Source organism: Glandiceps talaboti, chromosome 14, assembly GCF_964340395.1.
Source record: "Glandiceps talaboti chromosome 14, keGlaTala1.1, whole genome shotgun sequence".
Taxonomy (NCBI): domain Eukaryota; kingdom Metazoa; phylum Hemichordata; class Enteropneusta; family Spengelidae; genus Glandiceps; species Glandiceps talaboti.
In genome coordinates, this window is record NC_135562.1 from 22,464,858 (window position 1) to 22,480,155 (window position 15,298).

The window sequence follows — 15,298 nt, forward strand, 5'->3', positions numbered from 1 at the left end:
CAAACACTACCATCCAGATTTACTACAAGATACCCATCTACACTTAGCCAAGGTGAGTACAAACACTACCATCCAGATTTACTACAAGATACCCATCTACACTTAGCCAATGTGAGTACAAACACTACCATCCAGATTTACTACAAGATACCCATCTACACTTAGCCTAGGTGAGTACAAACACTACCATCCAGATTTACTACAAGATACCCATCTACACTTAGCCTAGGTGAGTACAAACACTACCATCCAGATTTACTACAAGATACCCATCTACACTTAGCCAAGGTGAGTACAAACACTACCATCCAGATTTACTACAAGATACCCATCTACACTTAGCCAAGGTGAGTACAAACACTACCATCCAGATTTACTACAAGATACCCATCTACACTTAGCCAATGTGAGTACAAACACTACCATCCAGATTTACTACAAGATACCCATCTACACTTAGCCAAGGTGAGTACAAACACTACCATCCAGATTTACTACAAGATACCCATCTACACTTAGCCAATGTGAGTACAAACACTACCATCCAGATTTACTACAAGATACCCATCTACACTTAGCCAAGGTGAGTACAAACACTACCATCCAGATTTACTACAAGATACCCATCTACACTTAGCCAAGGTGAGTACAAACACTACCATCCAGATTTACTACAAGATACCCATCTACACTTAGCCTAGGTGAGTACAAACACTACCATCCAGATTTACTACAAGATACCCATCTACACTTAGCCAAGGTGAGTACAAACACTACCATCCAGATTTACTACAAGATACCCATCTACACTTAGCCTAGGTGAGTACAAACACTACCATCCAGATTTACTACAAGATACCCATCTACACTTAGCCAAGGTGAGTACAAACACTACCATCCAGATTTACTACAAGATACCCATCTACACTTAGCCTAGGTGAGTACAAACACTACCATCCAGATTTACTACAAGATACCCATCTACACTTAGCCAAGGTGAGTACAAACACTACCATCCAGATTTACTACAAGATACCCATCTACACTTAGCCTAGGTGAGTACAAACACTACCATCCAGATTTACCTGGTAAATTAATGATAAGTTTGAATGTTTTGACCCATATGTTGAGCACCTCATAACAATAGTAATGACATAGAATATGCTGTCATGATAAGTGACCAAGGTGTAACTGTAATGATATAAAACATGTTTTCCCCCTATATGTACATTGTGTATTGTAACACATCTAATACATCCATGGCCTGTGTTGGGATTTGTCAATATATGGTCATATGGTATTTAGAATTTTTGCACAGTTCAACACAAATGACATTTTGGTCAAAAATTGTTCTGGATTGTGCCTGTTTGGGCAAAACACAACTAATTTCAAAAATACAGTGACAGATTTCTTTCCTCAATATTAATGGTACCATAGTCCAACATTAGGAGACAAACCATTCAATAATCTGTGAAACAGCAGTTTGATATGCACTCTGTATGAGCACACAAATGACAAGTCATCTAGCATAATGAGTGTTATCTTTATCCAACCCCTGTTTATATGCAAGTAGGCTTTTAAGCAATGACAAGACAAATTTTAATGCCACTGAAGGCATACATCAAAAATAGTTGAATCATTTATTAATGTTGTAAATCACATATTAAGTCAACTCAACTCAATTTGTGACACTTTAAGTTTATGTTGCAAGTATGTCAAAATGTCAAATATTCAGTCAACTCACATGTAGTAGTTTTTCTTTACCTCACCTTGTTAACAATATAATTGTTTTGTTTTCTTCATTACAGGAACTAGAAGGGGAGACTAGTTTGCGACAAGCTGAGTTACATTACACTGAGGCAGATGATTGGAAAGCTGCTGTCAACATGTACAGAGCTCATGATATGTGGGATGAAGCCTATAGGGTAAGTCTACATGATAGCAACACAGATCTAAGTATTACTAAGTCTACATAATGACAATGCAGATCAAAGTGTTTCTAAGTCTACATAATGACAACACAGATCAAAGTGTTTCTAAGTCTACATAATGACAACACAGATCAAAGTGTTTCTAAGTCTACATAATGACAACACAGATCAAAGTGTTTCTAAGTCTACATAATGTCAACACAGTTCAAAGTGTTACTAAGTCTACATAATGACAACACAGATCAAAGTGTTACTAAGTCTACATAATGACAACACAGATCTAAGTGTTACTAAGTCTACATAATGACAATGCAGATCAAAATGTTAGTCATGACTTATAATGCCACATTCAGTTATCAGAGATGAAAGATGTGGTTTAGCAATTGGGGCATTATATACAAGCTGTTTTTAAGCCAGAAGTAAGGGCCAGAGGTGGTGAGCTCTGGAGCAGAAATATCATAGTCAAATTACTGTGACTCATTTTAGCTTTGTGTATTGCCATACATCCACCAGTCATAGTCAAATTACTGTGACTCATAGCTCTGTGTATTGCCATACACCCACCAGTCATAGTCAGTTTTCATCCCGAGTTTTGCCAAATCTGTAACAGTAATATTTCATATGCATGTGTACACTATCAGTGCTTGTAACATTGTGTTCGATGTTAACAGGTTTGTGCCGCCTAATTGAACCTAGTAATCTTTCTGTTTTGGTAGTAACATCAGGGATAGTTAGAGAAGTGGATAAATATCCAAAAATGTGAACAAATAGTCAGGTATACCTAGTAAGAGACCACACACATAACAACCAAATGACAGTGTACAGTATGGTTAAGAAAACAAGGGTTGTTAGGCAAGATAAACATTTTTGATATATGAGATATCATCACCCAGCAACTAATATACTGCAGCACATAGCAACAACAAAATGATGGTGTATACAAATATAGCATAAATTGGTAACAACAAGGATGGATTGGCATGTGGATAAACATTTAATTATACCAAAAAGTGTACTGTTGTGCTGCAATGGCAAATTGGTGCTATTTTCTTAATACTTGTATTGTGATTATTTGGTTAGGTTGCTAAGGCCCATGGTGGTATCACTGCAGCAAAACAAGTAGCCTATCTATGGGCCAAGAGTCTTGGAGGAGATTCAGCTGTCAAATTACTCAACAAGTTTGGATTATTAGAGGCAGCTATTGATTATGCTGCAGAAAATTGGTAAGTAGTATAATTATGATAACTGAGCAGTGAAGTTGTTATGATCATCAAGTTTATGTTCTTATTTTGTACAAAGTGTTACTATGTTGTTGTTTGTTTGTACACACTGTAACTATGAATTAATGTACACAGTACAAAGTGTTACTATGTTGTTTGTTTGTACACACTGTAACTGTGAATTAATGTACACAGTACAAAGTGTTACTATGTTGTTTGTTTGTTTGTACACACTGTAACTATGAATCAATGTACACAGTACAAAGTGTTACTATGTTGTTGTTTGTTTGTTTGTTTGTTTGTTTGTACACACTGTAACTATGAATCAGTGTACACAGTACAAAGTGTTACTATGTTGTTGTTTGTTTGTTTGTTTGTTTGTTTGTACACACTGTAACTATGAATCAGTGTACACAATACAAAGTGTTACTATGTTGTTGTTTGTTTGTTTGTTTGTTTGTACACACTGTAACTATGAATCAATGTACACAGTACAAAGTGTTACTATGTTGTTTGTTTGTTTGTTTGTACACACTGTAACTGAATTAATGTACACAGTACAAAGTGTTACTATGTTGTTGTTTGTTTGTTTGTACACACTGTAACTATGAATCAGTGTACACAGTACAAAGTGTTACTATGTTGTTGTTTGTTTGTTTGTTTGTTTGTTTGTACACACTAACTATGAATCAGTGTACACAATACAAAGTGTTACTATGTTGTTGTTTGTTTGTTTGTTTGTTTGTTTGTACACAATGTAACTATGAATTAATGTACACAGTACAAAGTGTTACTATGTTGTTGTTTGTTTGTTTGTTTGTTTGTTTGTACACACTGTAACTATGAATCAGTGTACACAGTACAAAGTGTTACTATGTTGTTGTTTGTTTGTTTGTACACACTGTAACTATGAATCAATGCACACAGTACAAAGTGTTACTATGTTGTTGTTTGTTTGTTTGTACACACTGGAACTATGAATCAGTGTACACAGTACAAAGTGTTACTATGTTGGTTGGTTGTTTGTTTGTTTGTTTGTTTGTTTGTACACACTGTAACTATGAATCAATGTACACAGTACAAAGTGTTACTATATATGTCATGGTTGAATTATACAGTGCACATGTAAAGACAAACATGTGATAGTAACAAATTGCAACAAAGATACTGCAGTACTTTTTTTGAAGTGATGTTGGTTGCAAAGACATTATTACTTAAACTTTTAATGCCATCATGTTCTTTCGTGTCATTACTTGGCCATAATTCTGTTTGTTTTGTTTGTACCCACAGTGCCTTTGAGTTCGCCTTTGACTTAGCAAGAAGTGGAATGAAGAACAAGATGACAGATATCTACCTAAAACATGCCATGTACTTGGAAGACGAAGGCAAGTTCAAAGAGGCTGAGGCAGAATTTATCAAAGCTGGTAAACCTAAAGAAGCTGTGCTCATGTAAGTAGCATTCACTTTATGAGATAGAAACCCAGTATAGATCTGATTGTGCCCACCCCGCCTGCATTTATTAGCATTTGCATTAATTTACAAGTTACTTTTTAGTTGATGTATGTTACTTGGTTGAATGTGGTGTTTTATATCATACATGTTAGATCACTGAAACTGAACATGATAATAATTTCAGTTGTATATTAAATTGTGTATTTTGTAATTGTATAATTCTGACAGGTATGTACACAACCAAGACTGGGACTCCGCCCAACATGTTGCAGAGGAACATGACCCAGACAGTGTAGCTGATGTCTTAGTAGGACAGGCTAGATTTGCCTTTGAACAGAAAGAATTCCAGAAAGCTGAGGCCTTCCTTCTCAGAGCACAGAGACCTGAATTAGCTGTCAAATATTATAAGGTGAGATAACATAATGTACAAAGAGTGTCAGGATAATCATAACTCACTTAGAAGGTATGGGTGCATGTAGTAGTAGGCATGCAATTGTTAACTGTAAAATTAGTGTTGATCCATTTAAGGAATATTACTTTATATACAGAGACACATTCACAAAAATAGGTTATTTAAGCACTATATCACAGACCCTATGAATGTCTAGCCTACACTATATCATAGACCCTATGAATGTATAGCCTATACTATATCATAGACCCTATGAATGTCTAGCCTACACTATATCATAGACCCTATGAATGTCTAGCCTACACTATATCATAGACCCTATGAATGTCTAGCCTACACTATGTCATAGACCCTATGAATGTCTAGCCTACACTATATCATAGACCCTATGAATGTCTAGCCTACACTATATCATAGACCCTATGAATGTCTAGCCTACACTATATCACCTATATCATTACTGTTATTGCTGAATACTTGTATTTGTTGCCGTCTTTAGAATGCTGATATGTGGCAGGATGCCCTGAGAGTGTGCAAAGAATATATTCCTCACAAATTACAGCAGTTACAGGATGAATATGATAGAGAAGTGCTATCTAGGGGAACCAGGTATTGTCTTGTTTATGTTTTATGTACAGTATAATGAATAATGTAACTTAATATGATTGAGGGAGACATTTTAGTAATATTCATAATGATAATTAAAATAATAATTATATAAAGCAATTTATAATAATAATCATAATTTTTGTCAGAATGATGATAGGGACTGTTTGGTTAGAAACCACCCTACCACAATATGCTCACAATCATTAGTCCCCCCGAAGGGGAGACTGTTACGCCGTCCATGTGTACGTCTATAATACATAATTTTCCAGACATGCAATATCGGATTTCTTGCAAACCTGGGACAAAGTTGTCATATTATAAGAGACATGTGTATCACTTTGTTTTTGATATATGCAAATTTATATGCAACCTGTACACAATTACATCCACATAATCCCACATCCTACAACCCAACCCATACACAACTACATCCACATAATCTTACATCCTACAACCCAACCCATACACAACTACATCCACATAATCCCACATCCTACAACCCAACCCATACACAACTACATCCACATAATCCCACATCCTACAACCCAACCCATACACAACTACATCCACATAATCCCACATCCTACAACCCAACCCATACACAACTACATCCACATAATCCCACATCCTACATCCCAACCCATACACAACTACATCCACATAATCCCACATCCTACAACCCAACCCATACACAACTACATCCACATAATCTCACATCCTACAACCCAACCCATACACAACTACATCCACATAATCCCACATCCTACAACCCAACCCATACACAACTACATCCACATAATCCCACATCCTACAACCCAACCCATACACAACTAAATCCACATAATCCCACATCCTACATCCCAACCCATACACAACTACATCCACATAATCCCACATCCTACAACCCAACCCATACACAACTACATCCACATAATTCCACATCCTACAACCCAACCCATACACAACTACATCCACATAATTCCACATCCTACAACCCAACCCATACACAACTACATCCACATAATCTCACATCCTACAACCCAACCCATACACAACTACATCCACATAATTCCACATCCTACAACCCAACCCATACACAACTACATCCACATAATCCCACATCCTACAACCCAACCCGTACACAACTACATCCACATAATCTTACATCCTACATCCCAACCCATACACAACTACATCCACATAATCCCACATCCTACAACCCAACCCATACACAACTACATCCACATAATCCCACATCCTACAACCCAACCCATACACAACTACATCCACATAATCCCACATCCTACAACCCAACCCATACACAACTACATCCACATAATCTCACATCCTACAACCCAACCCATACACAACTACATCCACATAATCTTACATCCTACATCCCAACCCATACACAACTACATCCACATAATCCCACATCCTACAACCCAACCCATACACAACTACATCCACATAATCCCACATCCTACAACCCAACCCATACACAACTACATCCACATAATCTCACATCCTACAACCCAACCTGTACACAACTACATCCACATAATCTCACATCCTACAACCCAACCCATACACAACTACATCCACATAATTCCACATCCTACAACCCAACCCATACACAACTACATCCACATAATCCCACATCCTACATCCCAACCCATACACAACTACATCCACATAATCCCACATCCTACAACCCAACCCATACACAACTACATCCACATAATTCCACATCCTACAACCCAACCCATACACAACTACATCCACATAATCCCACATCCTACAACCCAACCCATACACAACTACATCCACATAATCCCACATCCTACAACCCAACCCATACACAACTACATCCACATAATCTCACATCCTACAACCCAACCTGTACACAACTACATCCACATAATCTCACATCCTACATCCGATTTCTTTCAACAGAATCCCTCAATTGCCAAATCAAATCCGTTAGCAAGTGATTAGTCCAGTATACATTATAACTGCAGTATTACAATTCACAACTACATGAATAGGTGGATTTTATCAAACAGTTGTAAAAAATCAAGTTGTTTGAACTTTTGTACTAATCCAATGTTTTCCCTTTGTATAGTCTTGTTTCCTTCACCTTGGGGTACATGACTGTGTATCTCTGTTAATTACCTATTTCTTTTACCCTTATTATACATCCTTGCTTTCTATAAGTTTTCATCAGTTCTACCCTAAAATGGTTTATTAGAGTCTGGGATGGAATGTTTGGCCTTTAATAATGCTAACAGTAATGTCATGAATGTTTTGTATTTCAGGGGAGCTGATGCACTCATTAACCAAGCCAAGGAATGGCAATCATCTGGTGAATATGGTCGTGCTGTTGAGTGTTATCTGAAGGTTACATCTAAACAGACATCTGATGCTAATGTGTTAGAACAGTGCTGGACTAAGGTAAGAGTCACTCAAAATAATGGAATTATATTGCATCAACGCAAGACAGTGAACAGTTAACATCAAGACAGAAATGAGGGGTTGCCATATACATGTTTGAAGAGGGGTCAACATTATATTACCATCTTGAAAAGAAGTTTGTGAATTCTATATTCTATATACATGCACTTTCTTTCATTATTAAAAAGAATGAGGAATAAGCTTATATAGTCATACTCTCTTAGTCAAACAGAACAAAAGTATTTGGTGGAGAGTTGTCGGTGAAGGTGAGGGTTACTGGTGCGGAAGGAAGTTATTGGACAGAGAGGGGAATTATTTGGTGAGATGGGAAGGGAAGTTATTTGATGTGGAGTAGTGTAGTTATTTGATGGGCAGGAAGGCAAGTTATTTGGTGTGGAAGAGTGTGTTCAAGTCATACAGAACTAATTAGTATTTGGTGGGGAGGCAAGTTATTTGGTGGGAAATGTGTGTTGGAAGTGTACACAATGACAACTAGTTTAGATAGCTATTCAGTTTCATTACTGAAATGTGTGTTGGTAATGTACACAATGACAACTAGTTTAGATAGCTATTCAGTTTCATTACTGTGCAATGTGTGTTGGAAGTGTACACAATGACAACTAGTTTAGATAGCTATTCAGTTTTATTACTGCAATGTGTGTTGGAAGTGTACACAATGACAACTAGTTTAGATAGCTATTCAGTTTCATTACTGAAATGTGTGTTGGTAATGTACACAATGACAACTAGTTTAGATAGCTATTCAGTTTCATTACTGAAATGTGTGTTGGAAATATACACAATGACAACTAGTTTAGATAGCTATTTAGTTTCATTACTGTGTAATGTGTGTTGGTAATGTACACAATGACAACTAGTTTAGATAGCTATTCAGTTTCATTACTGTGTAATGTGTGTTGGTAATGTACACAATGACAACTAGTTTAGATAGCTATTCAGTTTTATTACTGAAATGTGTGTTGGAAGTGTACACAATGACAACATTAAATACTATTATTAATTACAGGCAGCTGAGTTGGCTACTAAATTCATGGGTGTAGACAAAGCCATGGAAATTACTAGTATGGTGTGTCCCAGATTGATTGAAATTGGAAAATTTGATTCTGTAAGTATGTATAAAGATTTCAACATGCTTATAGTGAGTTTCAGTGTGTCAATTTGTATAATGGCTATGTAAAGATTTCAACAAAACAATACTAATTTATTATCTATAAACTTGAAGGTGATTCAAAATGCCCACATTTGCTATTGGCTATTTTGCTAGATGACATGGTCATGAAACATGTTCTGGTTTTAAAACATTAAAAAAAGCATCTGGAAGCACCTTAAAATGATAGTTTTTCGGTCTGTTCCTGTCAGATTTAATAACAGTTTTCGGGTATTTCCGGTCCCACCATTCGGTCCACTCCCTTTTGTGACATCATAGAGAGAATTCAGGTTATGATGAGTGGAGTCAACAGGTGACTAAAAAATACATTGTTGATGGTTGTAATAGACATTGATAAACAAAACACTACAATCTACACATCTTAACTGAACCTTTACTGATGTTTATCCTCACTACCTGACTATCGTCTGCATTGCTGGGTAATACAAACATTTATTAATTTGAAGTTTTGAAATGGGCAGAATAAATGAAAATAGCTAGACTCGATATTACATTAAATACTCGTAATTTTGGGGTGTTTTACAGTCAATGACTTTTATTTATCTGAATTTTAGCACAGCTGAACTGATAAGGTTCAGTAGTACTATGGGCATCGCAAAGTGTGTGTGTGTGTGTGGGAGCGATCTGGTCAATCATACCAGCATGTTTTCGTTGTCTACGTCATCTGATACTGTTTCACCACTAGTTGTTACGATTGGTTCTGTAACTGCTTCATCAGGGATGTTCAACTTTGTGCCGTGCATTGCAGAGAGTGTCTGTTGTCAATGCATTCCAGGATTCCGAAGCTGAAAAAGTTTTACACCTTTGAAAATCTTTATTGGAAAAAGAAACGAAACTCCTTTCACTTCTGACCGACAATCATCTTTTCGGTATCACAATCAATGGTCAACAATGCCGCAACAAATATAGAACTAAATTTCTTGCATAAATCCTTACGGAAGGCACTCAGTTTAAATCTGATTCCAATTGTTGCTAATGTAGGACATGACACCCACATAAAAATCCAAATCAATCCATCAAACATGGTATAAATACTAAAATCATCATTGAAAGAAGATTCATCACTCTCAGATAAATTCTTGACAGAGTATCAAACTTAGAATTAAACTGTCTACCATTGCTTACTCTACTAACTAACTGACATAAAACGGTACCTTCTATGATGTCATAATCCCCAAAAGGGGGAGAACAGTAATACAGTATAACTGTATAAATTCAGTGTAAAGTCATGGCTGCTCATTTTGCCTCTTATCACCAGTTTTAACTCTTTTTTATCACTTATCATGCAATATTGAATTAGTCAGCTTTGCATTTATTGGTTATGAAACGTATAAAGAACATTTTTCAAGGTTGTGGTATGGAGCATTTTGAATCACCTTTAACTGTTATTGAATTTTGTTGTCATGAATTATTTTATTTTATCAAAGGTGGTAAATGTTTGCTAACAATTTGTACAGAACCGAAGACTAGTAAGTAACAATGAATTACACACCATGATAACACAACCAATATCTTTCCATCAGTATTGTTGTCACTCTGTCTGTATCATTACATTAACTTTAGGCTGGTGAGTTGTATTTGAGTGCTGATATGATTAAAGAAGCTATTGATACATTTATGGAAGGTGAGGAATGGGATAAAGCCAAGAGAGTTGCAAAGGAGTTAGAACCAAGATATGAACGATATGTGGACGAAAAGTACAAAGAGTTCCTGAAGAACCAAGGCAAAGCTGAAAATGTAAGTTATCAAAATTACCTGTATTATGTATGAAAAGAATAACAAAGGTAACTTTCATGGAATGAAAATAGTTTCTACCAGTATTATACTATCACAATACTTTCTACCAGTATTATACTATCACAATAGTTTCTACCAGTATTATACTATCACAATAGTTTCTACCAGTATCATAGTATGACAATAGTTTCTACCAGTATCATAGTATGACAATAGTTTCTACCAGTATTATACTATCACAATACTTTCTACCAGTATTATACTATCACAATAGTTTCTACCAGTATCATAGTATGACAATAGTTTCTACCAGTATCATAGTATGACAATAGTTCCTACCAGTTTCATAGTATGACAATAGTTCCTACCAGTATCATAGTATGACAATAGTTCCTATCAGTATCATGGTATGACAATAGTTCCTACCAGTATCATGGTATGACAATAGTTCCTACCAGTATCATGGTATGACAATAGTTCCTACTGGTATCATGGAATGACAATAGTTTCTACCAGTATCATGGAATGACAATAGTTTCTACCAGTATCATGGTATGACAATAGTTTCTACCAGTATCATGGTATGACAATAGTTCCTACCAGTATCATGGTATGACAATAGTTTCTACCAGTATCATGGAATGACAATAGTTCCTACCAGTATCATGGTATGACAATTGTTTCTACCAGTATCATGGTATGACAATAGTTCCTACCAGTATCATGGTATGACAACAGTTTCTACCAGTATCATGCTATGACAATAGTTCCTACCAGTATCATAGTATGACAATAGTTCCTACCAGTATCATGGAATGACAATAGTTCCTAACAGTATCATAGTATGACAATAGTTCCTACCAGTATCATGCTATGACAATAGTTCCTAACAGTATCATGCTATGACAATAGTTCCTACCAGTATCATGCTATGACAATAGTTCCTAACAGTATCATGCTATGACAATAGTTCCTAACAGTATCATGCTATGACAATAGTTCCTACCAGTATCATGCTATGACAATAGTTCCTAACAGTATCATGCTATGACAATAGTTCCTACCAGTATCATGCTATGACAATAGTTCCTACCAGTATCATGGTATGACAATAGTTTCTACCAGTATCATGGAATGACAATAGTTCCTACCAGTATCATGGAATGAAAATAGTTTCTACCAGTATTATACTATCACAATACTTTCTACCAGTATTATACTATCACAATAGTTTCTACCAGTATTATACTATCACAATAGTTTCTACCAGTATCATAGTATGACAATAGTTTCTACCAGTATCATAGTATGACAATAGTTTCTACCAGTATTATACTATCACAATACTTTCTACCAGTATTATACTATCACAATAGTTTCTACCAGTATCATAGTATGACAATAGTTTCTACCAGTATCATAGTATGACAATAGTTCCTACCAGTTTCATAGTATGACAATAGTTCCTACCAGTATCATAGTATGACAATAGTTCCTATCAGTATCATGGTATGACAATAGTTCCTACCAGTATCATGGTATGACAATAGTTCCTACCAGTATCATGGTATGACAATAGTTCCTACTGGTATCATGGAATGACAATAGTTTCTACCAGTATCATGGAATGACAATAGTTTCTACCAGTATCATGGTATGACAATAGTTTCTACCAGTATCATGGTATGACAATAGTTCCTACCAGTATCATGGTATGACAATAGTTTCTACCAGTATCATGGAATGACAATAGTTCCTACCAGTATCATGGTATGACAATTGTTTCTACCAGTATCATGGTATGACAATAGTTCCTACCAGTATCATGGTATGACAACAGTTTCTACCAGTATCATGCTATGACAATAGTTCCTACCAGTATCATAGTATGACAATAGTTCCTACCAGTATCATGGAATGACAATAGTTCCTAACAGTATCATAGTATGACAATAGTTCCTACCAGTATCATGCTATGACAATAGTTCCTAACAGTATCATGCTATGACAATAGTTCCTACCAGTATCATGCTATGACAATAGTTCCTAACAGTATCATGCTATGACAATAGTTTCTACCAGTATCATGGTATGACAATAGTTTCTACCAGTATCATGGTATGACAATAGTTTCTACCAGTATCATGCTATGACAATAGTTTCTACCTGTATCATGGTATGACAATAGTTCCTACCAGTATCATGGAATGACAATAGTTTCTACCAGTATCATGGTATGACAATAGTTCCTACCAGTATCATGGAATGACAATAGTTTCTACCAGTATCATGGTATGACAATAGTTTCTACCAGTATCATGGTATGACAATAGTTTCTACCAGTATCATGCTATGACAATAGTTTCTACCAGTATCATGCTATGACAATAGTTTCTACCAGTATCATGCTATGACAATAGTTTCTACCAGTATCATGCTATGACAATAGTTTCTACCAGTATCATGGTTTGACAATAGTTTCTACCAGTATCATGGTATGACAATAGTTTCTACCAGTATCATGCTATGACAATAGTTTCTACCAGTATCATGCTATGACAATAGTTTCTACCAGTATCATGCTATGACAATAGTTTCTACCAGTATCATGCTATGACAATAGTTTCTACCAGTATCATAGTATGACAATAGTTCCTAACAGTATCATGCTATGACAATAGTTTCTACCAGTATCATAGTATGACAATAGTTCCTAACAGTATCATGCTATGACAATAGTTCCTACCAGTATCATAGTATGACAATAGTTCCTAACAGTATCATGGAATGACAATAGTTCCTAACAGTATCATGCTATGACAATAGTTTCTACCAGTATCATAGTATGACAATAGTTCCTAACAGTATCATGCTATGACAATAGTTCCTACCAGTATCATAGTATGACAATAGTTCCTAACAGTATCATGGAATGACAATAGTTCCTAACAGTATCATGGAATGACAATAGTTCCTACCAGTATCATAGTATGACAATAGTTCCTAACAGTATCATGGAATGACAATAGTTCCTAACAGTATCATGCTATGACAAACTATTAACCGTGTACATGTATATATGATGTGTCATTGTTTTGTTTCTATAACAGTTGATAGGTGTAGATGTAATTGCAGCCCTAGATATGATGGTAAACCAAGGACAGTGGGAGAAGTGTATTGACACAGCTGAGAAACAAGGCTACAAAGTCTTACATAAATATGTAGCTTTGTATGCTACACACCTCATCAAAGAGAATAATATACAGAAAGCATTAGATCTTTATGTCCGACATGGAGCTCCAGCTAACCCCCAGGTTGGTACTTGAACTTTACAACATTTAATAGCCTAAAATGGGATAATGGTAATGTTGCATTAATTATGGTTGGAGCATTTTTTTTATCAGCAGTAACCAGCACTAACCAGAGATCTCATAATGTCAGTTAGTAGTAGCCAGCACTAACCAGAGATCTTTTACTGTCAATCTGTAATAGCCAGCACTAACCAGAGGTCTTTTACTGTCAATCTGTAATAGCCAGCACTAACCAGAGGTCTTTTACTGTCAATCTGTAATAGCCAGCACTAACCAGAGGTCTTTTACTGTCAATCTGTAATAGCCAGCACTAACCAGAGGTCTTTTACTGTCAGCCAGTAATAGCCAGCACTAACCAGAGATGTCTTACTGTCAGCCAGTAGTAGCCAGCACTAACCAGAGGTCTTTTACTGTCAGCCAGTAACAGCCAGCACTAACCAGAGATGTCTTACTGTCAGTTAGTAGTAACAAGCACTAACCAGAGATACCTCACATGTAATCACTTTGGTATCAAAGTTATAATTGTCTTGCATGCTTATTGTAATTTTAAATTATTATATTGACCATTGCATTTCACAGAACTTCAACATCTATAAACGTATATGTATGGAGATATTTGCAGCCTCTGATACATGTCGTCATGAAGCATACAAAGGCTGGGCAGACCTTAGAGATATGCTCTTTGATCTGGTAAGGTGTTATATACAAATCATTGCTACACTGTATCTTCATACAAGTGATTGCCATTGTCTTGATACAAATCATTGCCATTGTCTTGATACAAATCATTGCCATACTGTAGCTTGATACAAATCATTGCCACAGTCTTGATACAAATCATTGCCATACTGTAGCTTGATACAAATCATTGCCATACTGTAGCTTGATACAATCATTGCCACAGTCTTGATATAAATCATTGCCATACTGTAGCTTGATACAAATCATTGCCATACTGTAGCTTGATACAAACCATTGCCATA

General features: G+C 36.0%; 1 protein-coding gene across 1 annotated transcript in view; it reads left to right on the top strand.

The window, feature by feature from the left end:
• The window catches only part of LOC144446040 (intraflagellar transport protein 172 homolog), a 63,172-nt gene that overhangs the window by 30,350 nt on the left and 17,524 nt on the right, over positions 1-15,298 (top strand). The window contains exons 24-33 of the mRNA XM_078135719.1: positions 1,809-1,925; positions 3,012-3,154; positions 4,442-4,600; positions 4,832-5,012; positions 5,515-5,624; positions 7,943-8,078; positions 9,106-9,204; positions 10,831-11,004; positions 14,115-14,318; positions 14,895-15,005. Coding sequence (XP_077991845.1) covers positions 1,809-1,925; positions 3,012-3,154; positions 4,442-4,600; positions 4,832-5,012; positions 5,515-5,624; positions 7,943-8,078; positions 9,106-9,204; positions 10,831-11,004; positions 14,115-14,318; positions 14,895-15,005 — 1,434 coding nt within the window. The remainder of the gene's footprint in view (positions 1-1,808; positions 1,926-3,011; positions 3,155-4,441; positions 4,601-4,831; positions 5,013-5,514; positions 5,625-7,942; positions 8,079-9,105; positions 9,205-10,830; positions 11,005-14,114; positions 14,319-14,894; positions 15,006-15,298) is intronic.